This window comes from Andrographis paniculata, unplaced genomic scaffold (assembly GCF_009805555.1).
Source record: "Andrographis paniculata isolate CXL003 unplaced genomic scaffold, ASM980555v1 Contig35END, whole genome shotgun sequence".
Taxonomy (NCBI): Eukaryota; Viridiplantae; Streptophyta; class Magnoliopsida; order Lamiales; family Acanthaceae; genus Andrographis; species Andrographis paniculata.
In genome coordinates this window covers 561,728-572,111 of record NW_026137568.1, presented here as the reverse complement: position 1 = coordinate 572,111, position 10,384 = coordinate 561,728, and the positions used below count along the sequence as shown (strand labels likewise).

The following is a 10,384-nucleotide window of genomic DNA, read 5'->3' as shown; positions in this document are numbered from 1 at the left end:
TTATATACTCACTCCGTCCCACGTACCATGTTTATGTTGCCGTTCCTATCCGTCTCACATACCATGTCACTTTCTTTTTTTGGAAAATGATTACACACTTTAATCTCATTTTAAATTTTTTAATTTTATTTTTTTAATAATTTTAATTAAACTAATTAGTTATCTTAATCTTAATTTATAATTATTTATATTATCGGATAATTATTTTCACTAATATATTCTTAATTATCTACTAATTTCACCCATCCTAAAATACCGTATCTACAGTGTAGCAGATACGGGGACGGAGGGAGTATTACATATTTTATTATCTTTATACTCCCTCCGTCATGTCAAAATATGATCCAATTTTCTTTTTGGCACATTCCACAAAAGATGACCTCTTTCTATTTTTGATAAGTTTATCAATTTTAAACATACTTAACAAATATAAATTAATTTAATTAAACTTCTAACATCTTACACGTAGGACCCACTCAAAATCCTTTTATTTATATCTCTCTTCAAATAACAAATATTTTTATCTACTTTTAAAACTCCTCATTTTTTATAAAACTAATTTATGGTAACGATAAATAAATAAATATATATTTTTTTATTTATTTGTATTATATAAAATTTTATTGTCTAAAAGATAATATCTATATTGCATATATTTTATTGAGATATAATTCGAAAGATATTTAAAATACCAACAACACTGCACATATAAAAAATAATAAAATATTTTCATAACTTATTATTAATAACTTAATAACCTAAGCTATCTAAAATATCGTGTCTCTAACAAAAATATTCATCTTTCACGGGACGGAGGGAGTATTATTTATACAGTTTTTTATATTTTATATTAACTTTTTTTTTTAAACAAAACACAAAACAAACACACCCTTCGCAAATTTTTCATTTTTATTTTTAGCTAAGGGTTATTTTTGTTTGAGACTGAGTAGGGAATAATTTTAACTGTGATTTAAAATTGAAGAATTTTTTTTAAAAAAATATTTAAAAAAAAAATAATAATAAATAAACAAACAAACTAGTACAAGTAAATTATGAAAGCAAACACCTCAACGATATGTTTTTGGCATTTTTCTGTATTTTCTAATCCATTCCTTACAACTTGAAAAAAACAAAACCAAAGTTTGTTTGGTTTTGGTATGTGTGAGTTGTTTGAATTTGTATGATGTGTTTGGATTGATAATTTCATAAAATAAAATACTACTCCCTCCGTCCCATATAATATGGATGTATTACTGTAGACACAGGAGTTTAGGTAAAGTATAATTATTAAGTAATTAAGTTTATTAGTAAAAATAATTATAGATTAAAATTAAAATAAGTAAATAGTTAATTAAAATTAAAAAATTATAAAATTTAAAATGCGATTAAAATGCATAATTATATTTCCAGAAATAAAAATGACAAGTTATGTGGGACGGATAAAAATAAAAAATAAAGACAAATTATGTGGGACGGAGGGAGTATGTTTTTATAAAAAATTGGTGGCAAAATTTTTCCAACACATTTTACAAAACGAACACGTCTCTTATTTTCTTTAAAATTATCTTATTGTATAAAAATTTATTTTGTGTATTTGGTAATTTTTTATTTAAATGTATTATAAAAATGGATAAGAAATTTATACTTATTTAATATGGCACGAGTTTTAAAATTTTTTTGTAATATACAATATATTTTTTTATAGTAAAAAAAATTATAAAAAATGATATTTTCTACTAAAACAAAGAATATTATTTTATAATAATAATAAAAAAAAATGAATATAAATTTAAATAATGAGAAGTACTCCATGTTTTTGTTTGAAATTGAGTGTTTAATATTTATTTTTATTTAAATAATATTTTAATATAATATATTTTTGAGAGAAAAAAATACTCTCTCCATCCCATACAAAGGTTATCATTTTTCATTTTCTTCCGTCAAAACAAGGTTATCATTTCCTAATTTAGTAATTGTACTACCTACTTCACATAATAAATACACTTTTAACTTATAATATATTACACAAATCTCATTACTTTTATATTACACCATACTAATAGAGGTATTTTTGTCTTTTTTTACTACAATCAATATAATACTAATATTTAAAAAATCTACGTGAAAATGTAAATGCCACCGTTTCAACGGGACGGATGAAATATTATTAATAATAGTATCGTATTGAATGGTAATTGTTTTGGTTTCAAATAAAAATCAAACATACCTTACCAAAAATATATATATATAATACTTCATTTGTCTCATTCTACGTAAAAAAAAAAATAATAATAAATAAATAAATAAATAGTTACTTATTGAATGGTAATTGTTTTCCTCCATTCTACATAAAATTTTTAGAAAATAATTATACACTTTAGTTGTATTTTAAATATTATAATTTTTAAATATCAATTAAATTAATTAATTATATTAATCTCAGTATATAATTATTTTTTACTAATATAATTCTTTATCATTTACTCACTATAATCTTTCTAAAATCCCGTATCAATGGACAAATAAGGTGGAGGGAAGGTAGTATATACTTCATCTGTCTCACTTATTATATCCACCTTTTTTTTTTTACGGTCTGTCTCACTTATTATATCCACCCTTTTTTTTACTGTCTGTCTCACTTATTCCGTCATTTTTTGGAAAAAATTTATACACTTTTATCGTATATTAAATTTTAATTTTAATTAGACTAATGAGTTATGTTAATTTGAATCTAAAATTATTTTTATTACACGATAATTTTTCACTAATATATTCTTAATTATTTACTAATTATATCTCTTCTAAGTTCAAGCGTCTATATTAAAGGGGACACCATAGCCAAAAGCGGAGGGAGTAATATATTCTCTCTTTGTACCACAAAAATATAGTATTCCCTCCATCCCATGAAATTAGTCCAGTTTCTTTTGGGCACACAGTTTAAGAAATATTATGTTAGATAATTAATTAGTTTGATTAATGGATGTAATAAAGTGTTACATTAAATATTTTTTATTTGATAAAATGTTAAATTATAATTTAAAATATTTTTTACTTTAATTTTTAAATATTGAATTTTTTTATTTACTCATATTATTTTTTAAAAAATAATAATAATTGTATTTATTGTAAATCAATAAAGCATTTAGATAAAATATATATATATACTTTGAATAACTTAAATGTAATTTATATAATAAAAAATGTAATTAAAAAAATTATATAAACAATACATAAAATTTTTTTAATTTGGTTGTTGTTAGAGATAGTTCGATATGACATACCAAATTTAATACCACATCGCATACGTACGGTACAAAATTTTTGGTATGATATTTTACCGTACCGTACAAATATTTTGGTATACCGAATTTTCGAATAACAAATACTGAATTAAGGAACTAACAAGCATACTCGTAAAAAAAATACCGATAAAATTTCAAAATTTCGATACAATATGACTTTTTAAGTATGATAACGTATACAATAAGATATTTTCAGTGTATATAGATAATTAAAAAAATTGAATTTTTGTATATACTGATTATTTAATACAATATCGATATTTTTTTTTAATAAATTAAAAATTTTGGTACGATATACAATATATTTCAATATTTTCGGTATACTATCTCAAACCATTTCTAACTAAATTGTATACACGGTATTAGAATATAATATTTTACGTCAAATACTGAAATTAAAAATAAGTTTATAATTTTGCTTTATAAATAAGTTCTATTTTTTATTTTTTTTAACAAAGAAAAAAAATTAATATTAAATTTCATTTAATTTTTCAGCCATAAAACATCAATTTTTTATTATATATTACATTAAAGTTTAATTTTAAAATTAAATAAATATTTATTTATATAATATTGAATATTTATTATTCAAAATTTTAGCCCAACTTCTAAATTTACAATTAACAAATAATAAAATTAAAGATATTAGTAAATTAATAAAATATAGTTAAGTTTTTTTAATTAGAAATATTAGTTATTAATTATTATTATAATAGAAAAATAGATTAATTTCGTGGGACGGCTAAAAAAAAAAAAAATGAACTAATTTTGTAGGATGAATGGAGTATATCTTTATCATTTTCATTTAAAATATCCTAATTCTTTTCACATTAATATTAAAATATTAATACAAATAACAATAAAATCAACAAAATGATAATAATAAAATAATAATAATACATATGACTATAAATACTAAATAAATACGTCTAAAATAATTATAACAACAATAAAATAATGTAATGTAGATGAGTTATAAAAATAGAAAAATAGAATCACCCCTAGACAAATATGGTGTGTTTTTTTTCTAAAATAAATACACATATTTTCAAAAAGAAGAAAATAATAATCAAAATTAAAGGTATATTTGTTTTGTAAAATTATTTAAAAGAATATTTTTATATTAGATATAAAAAATTATGTAAATAATATAAAAATAATAAAAATATAATATATTAATTTTTTTAAAAAATACATGTGTTATTTTTAGAAAAAAAATAACTCGTGTAAAAAATAATAACGCCCCAATACTCATCGTAATTCAATCATCATTAAAAATAATTTTACAAAAGAAAATCAATCACAACGTTTAAATTTCATCATACAATTTCATTTATTGTAAATACAAAAAATAAAATAAAACTAAGAACAAAATTAGCTCTCAAATTACGAGTTCAAAAAAATTCAGCCAAACAAGAATTTCAGAATTCCCTTCGGGCAATAAGCCAGGGATCTGACGACCGTTAACTCTAAAATCTCCTGCCGTCAAACAGACATCTCCGAATGGTTGTAGCAATCCGACCAACCCCCTCACGGTGGAGAACCGCCGCACACACCGCACAGCAGATGCCGACGGCGGCGACCACCGCCACGACAGCCGGCCGAGAAGTCGAGAATGTCCTCGTCAACACATTACCGCACGATTTCCTCGGCCTCCTCATCGTCGTCTCCAAATTCATATTCATTACAACATCGTTCGTCAGGAACGGAGCCGCGTCGTTGGTATCGGGAGACGACACAAATTTGCCGACACCCGACGAAATGTTCTTCGTTCCTTCGAATATAGCCTGTAAGACCAGAATGATCATCCCATCTAAAAACTTAAAATAGTAGAAAATGCATCATTAATTACATACTCCCTTATGTCCATTAATAATATTTTATTACGACTGAAAGTGTATAAATTTGGACATTTATGTATAAAGTAATTTATGCGTCATGATATGATTATAATTTAAATAAAAGTTAACAGTTTTTTAGTATTAATGCATAATTACTTTTTCTAAATAAGAAAAAAATACTTTGAAGCGGAAGTATCAGGCAGTATTCCAACAAATACTTAATCAACATTTCGTCAAAGCGTCGAAATTCTTACCATGGAATCCTTTCGCCGATATTTTTGATCGAGTATAATCTGCGCTATCGCCACATTCATCCTCAACGATCGCATTCCTACAGCATCAACCGAATCGTAATCCGCCGCACATTTTGCGGCGCCAACCACTCTATCCAAAATGATGTAAGAATCTTTATCCATAAGAAAGGTTAATAAAAGGTTGAGTCTTAGGATGTGCGACGGCGACAACTGTTGGATCGACGCAGGTTTCTTCAACAACCACGCTAAGTCGAATACAAAGTCGGAGAATCGAGCCTGTCTCGACGACAAGATTTCACATGATCGACCTGGACGAGGCAACGGGGCGTCGAATTTCCACTGCAACATCTCCATTTCCGTGCAAATTTCTTTGTCGCCGATGAGAATCGGGATTGAGTTGGACAGGCCGGATTGGTTCTCGACCTGTACAGACAATCCGATTAATGTAAGAAACCAAAAATACGACGAGTTGGTCCTAACGACAAAGTTCTGAAGTCTAACCTCAATAATCGCAGGGCCATAACGGTTCGCATCAGCGAGAGGGACAGTAATCTTCAGTAGCTGATGGTCGGGACATGATCCGTCGCTTTTATTACAGCGCAGCGACGACGATATACTAACATCGTACGCTAAATACTGTCCGGAAAATGAAACAAGAAACCTGCCGTGAAGGCATCAGAAAATTTACAAGCATCCCCGTAAAAATCGAGAAGAAAAAAACCGATAACAAATTCAGGCGCAGCATACCGAAACTTAGGTTGGATTAGATGACTTCCGCAGGCTACGAATTCCATATTCCTACCGGCCTCAAAGCTCGTCGGATATATATAATGAAGCCTAGGAGCTCGATCCCTCACCGTAACTTTCGATACGGATTTCGCATCTGCGTATTTCCGGAAGAATTCAGTATTTGATACGATCGAAGATGAACACGAAATGACTACGCAATAAAATGCAAAAACCGACCTTTCGTGACCCGAAAAATCATGTCGTTTAGATACACAAGCATTGTGCCTCGTCCGGACAATATGTTCCCGGGTGAGGCGACGAGCTCTTTTATACACAGAGTCGGCTCTTTCAATAACTGCCCCGACACAAAAACTATTACCGGCTCATCCGAATATGCGAATACAAACTTACGACACAGAGCATTACCTTAAGCCACATCGGCTTTGGCATTGAAATGAAAGCTGTTAAAATCGTACAACCGGGACGAATATACCCCTCCAATTCGATCGGCATGCTGGCCAACCACTGGAATATCTGCAAAACAGGCGGTATAATGGTAAACAAAAGGGATTTGCATCGTTCGACAAGGGTATTAGCAATTATTTCATACTAAACTGCAACAAGAATTGTTTGAATACTTGGAGTCGAAGCCGTCGAGGGAACTCAGCTGGATTCCAGTCGTAAAGCTTGAAGGAGATCCGACCGGTGGGGCACTAAGAAAACCGAGCGAGCCTGAGCGGGATTCCACGAGCAAAAAGACAACAGAAAGCAGAATGCTTATCTATCTGACGTCGTACCAGAGAAGAATAAGTGTTCTTGTTGGCATCACAGCAAGCCGGGGAAGGACTACATTTCGGAATCTGTTTCTGCACATCCATAGGTATTTCACCTGAAGCAGCAAATGATCCAAAACTGTCGCTGGGCATGGTTTCAGAAGATACATGTGCTTCCGATCCCAATAATATTTCTCTTTCGTCCGGCCGATGGTTTTCAAGTATGCCATCTGAAGCAGAAAAGGAATTCATAGAAAAACACAGTCTATCAAGAATTGCATCAAACACAACCTAATTAATTTTCGACATTAGAGAAGGAAATTCGATAAAAATAAAAATAAAATCAGATCAGGGCAAGGATGAGAATTGTGAGGCATAAACTTCAACATTAAAACAAGGAAAGATACCTTTTCCGGCATCATCATCTCCGCTAACATCATCTGTCAAGATAATCTGTGGAGCTTTGTTATCTGTACCTGCCTTAGAGTCGTTAGATTTCCTCCGTCTTCGTCTATTATGCCATTCCAATTTCCTTCGGCAACTACGCTTACCTTCGTCAAAATCAGATAGCAAATGAAACCTGCCAAAATTGCAATGTTAGCACAAAAACACCACGAACAACTCATTTCCACAATAAATCTTCCTACGAAGCACAAACGGAATTTTCGCACAATCCATTCCCACAGAAACATACCGATTCATAAATCATAAGCACACCGGAAAGATTGTCAATTTCTTAAGCAGACATCGCATACATTGATTGCAAAAATGATACCACTGCTAAACCACCACGACCACGACCAATAGGATCAGTAACTCAATGATAACATCGAATCGAAACAAGGCAACAAAAGAAGCTGAACCCTACAATGTTCATCATCACAGAAGCAACAAATAAACAAAATCGAAAAATTAAAAAATTCACTGTTCATTATCACAGAAGCAATAATTAAGCAATCAACAAACATTCCCAAATATATCAATCTTTCTAGAAAAGCTTAAAAGGCTAATGGCGGGGACTTACTTTCCACACTGTTGGCAGTACCGCCTGGTTTCCCCGTCAAGCACGACGGCGCTTGCGTTAGCGCACTGCAAGCACACTCTGTGCCGCTTATGGTACCCTTTCAGCTCAGCAATGTCTGCCTCACAGCCTGGCACCTGGCACCGGAGAATCCTCACCGTCCGGGCCCGCTTCTTCCCCGGAAGCACGGATTCCTTCTCCTCCGCCTCCAATTTCTCATCCAATTCAGGGCAGGCGCACGGGACCCGACCCGCGAGGAAATTGGAGCAGACCAATCGGGGATCCCTTTTCCTGACACGACCCGGAATCTCTGGCGGTTGAATCGGGTCGTGTCCAGGATCGGCCTGCGGGAGGGAAGCGTCCCACACTTCGTCGAGGTTGAAATCGAGGAAATCAGACCAATCAAATGGGGAAGATGAGGTGGGATCGGAGGCTGGAATTGGGATTTGAGGCGGGGAATTTGAGTGCATCTTGATTGAAAATTTGAAATTGATCTAATTTCTGGAAAACATGGAATTAGGGTTTGAAGGGGAATTAGGGATTTCTTCAGCGACTGTGATCAATCGCTGTGATCAGAGTGAGGAGACAAGATGAAGACGACAGATTCTTGAAAATTAATCAGAGAAATGATCGGTGGAGGATCGAATTCCAACCTTCGAATGATTCATATCTCGTGTGGGTGTGGGTCTGCAGATTATTCCAACAAAACAGGGATTTCAACTTTCACCATGGGAACCCTAATCCCTCTCAAATTCAACCACAAAAAATGAAATAACGGAATCACAGATAGATATCTTAAGCCACACATTTCAATTAACAAATTCAACAGCTACCATGATTTACTCCAAAGCTAAAGTAATCACGACTCCTGTTCTTGACAACGAAATCCGAACTAATATGTACCTAAAGCAAACAAACAAAGCTAATCATCACCACCCCTCCATTTCTTTACAGTATAATCAACTATTGAATTTGAAGTTTCCAAATATTATCGATCAGGAGAATGAGAATAATTATGATTTTATTGGAACATGTTAGGAAAAGTCAGTTGGTTAGATAAAGAAATGCAAAAAGATTCCACGGGCAGTTGTACCAAATCAGCTGGAGAGTTGTTGCATTCAGAAGAACTTAATTAGATAATTGAGTGATACTTAAGTGACACCTCATATTTACTCATTTACTTAGCCAAGAACACACAATAAAGGTCAAAATGAGAAGCTATAAATGTGGCTTGCACTATAGCAAGCTTAGTTCTTGTCCTAAAACATCCAAGAAATTGTGGTCCATTTATTAGCCCAAAAGAAGGGGATCTTATGGTCTGAATAGGCCCATTATAACCACAACAACATTGATAGCAGTGAATCTTTCAAGAGCCCAAAACATTGTCTGTCAGTCCAACTATGTCAGGAAGTAGCTTTAGTTGACTAATTTATACTATCCGTCTAAAAGCATGCAGCGGCTTTTAAGTGAAAAAAAAAACAGCCTCTTATGTATCGAAATTTTATTTATTTATTTTGATAATGTGGAAATCAGTGCATCCTGGGTAAATCCCAGCGAATCCTAATAGCATGTAAATTAGGTATGATAAAGCAAGTCAATCATGTGTGGCACACAAGACTTGACAACATCGTAATTTGAATCCAAAATCTTACAATCACGGTTCACCCCACAACATAAATTCTACCTAAAAATGAGCACCACGTAAACCCATAGTCGAATTTAATACTGTGCAAACTAAGTATATCACACTAGACGACCATGTGTGGCAGATGGACTGGGAGGCGTTCAGGTTTGAACCCGCCCTCACAGTCTTTTTCCTATATACAGTCTTAATTAATTCCTGAATATTTATTCAGGAGCCACAGAAAATGAACCACAAGGGACGGTGCAGTGTAGTGGGGTAATAATAATTCAATTGAAAGCAGCATTCCATAAAACGGTAATAATAATATAAAAAAAACAAGAAAAACGTGTAGTGGGGTACACAAACCTGATCTTGACATTTGCCATACTCCAATTCACGTGAACCATGTAGTGCATGAATAATGATACCTGACAGAAAGATAAGATTATTGGAGCACATAAAAAAAGAGAGGGCTTCTAACAATAATCCAATCCCAATGGCAGATTTCCACTAAGTCGCGAAACAGTATGTGCAAATTTGACTTCTCTTGCTTTTAACAGGCTTACTGAGGTCAAGATTCATCAATCCAATTAGCAATTTAAGAAATGAGAAATTAATCAAGCAAGGTGTTGGCTTAAGATTTGGCAGCATTTAATTACCTGAGACCAGTGAAACTGGTGGTGACAGATACACTCCATATATACTTTTCCTATACACTCCATATATACTTTTCCTTGGAGGATGAATGTAGGTATTATGGATACATTATCATATCCCTATCCATTTGTGATTTCTGCTGAGTTGGCCAAATGGTAGTGGTTGGTTCTGCCTCCTCCTCTG

General features: G+C 31.9%; 1 protein-coding gene across 3 annotated transcripts; it reads right to left on the bottom strand.

Moving 5' to 3' along the window:
* Positions 1-4,553: 4,553 nt before the first annotated feature.
* Positions 4,554-10,337, bottom strand: LOC127249293 (squamosa promoter-binding-like protein 7). Of its 3 annotated transcripts, XM_051272033.1 has the most exons (13): positions 10,204-10,337; positions 9,911-9,972; positions 8,574-8,607; positions 7,924-8,421; positions 7,307-7,479; positions 6,924-7,129; positions 6,765-6,839; positions 6,553-6,660; positions 6,364-6,481; positions 6,145-6,280; positions 5,899-6,058; positions 5,398-5,820; positions 4,554-5,089 (listed from the first exon to the last, which is right to left on the bottom strand). In XM_051272033.1, exons 4-13 carry the CDS (start codon positions 8,388-8,390, stop codon positions 4,772-4,774), a joined length of 2,184 nt encoding a protein of 727 aa, XP_051127990.1. In that variant the 5' UTR covers positions 8,391-8,421; positions 8,574-8,607; positions 9,911-9,972; positions 10,204-10,337; the 3' UTR covers positions 4,554-4,771. The 3 variants fall into 3 exon arrangements, with proteins under 3 accessions (XP_051127990.1, XP_051127989.1, XP_051127988.1); XM_051272032.1 differs by lacking the exons at positions 9,911-9,972; positions 10,204-10,337 and having other exon boundaries at positions 8,574-8,983; XM_051272031.1 differs by lacking the exons at positions 9,911-9,972; positions 10,204-10,337 and adding an exon at positions 8,754-8,983 and having other exon boundaries at positions 7,924-8,607.
* Between the last annotated feature and the right edge of the window lie 47 nt (positions 10,338-10,384).

Coding starts and splice junctions, on each gene's coding strand:
- LOC127249293 (XM_051272033.1), bottom strand. CDS start 8,390: ATGCACTCAAATTCCCCGCCTCAAATCCCAATTCCAGCCTCCGATCCC. Junction 7,480..7,923: donor TACTGCCAACAGTGTGGAAA/GTAAGTCCCCGC, acceptor CAATTTTGGCAG/GTTTCATTTGCTATCTGATT. Junction 6,482..6,552: donor CAAAGCCGATGTGGCTTAAG/GTAATGCTCTGT, acceptor GTGTCGGGGCAG/TTATTGAAAGAGCCGACTCT.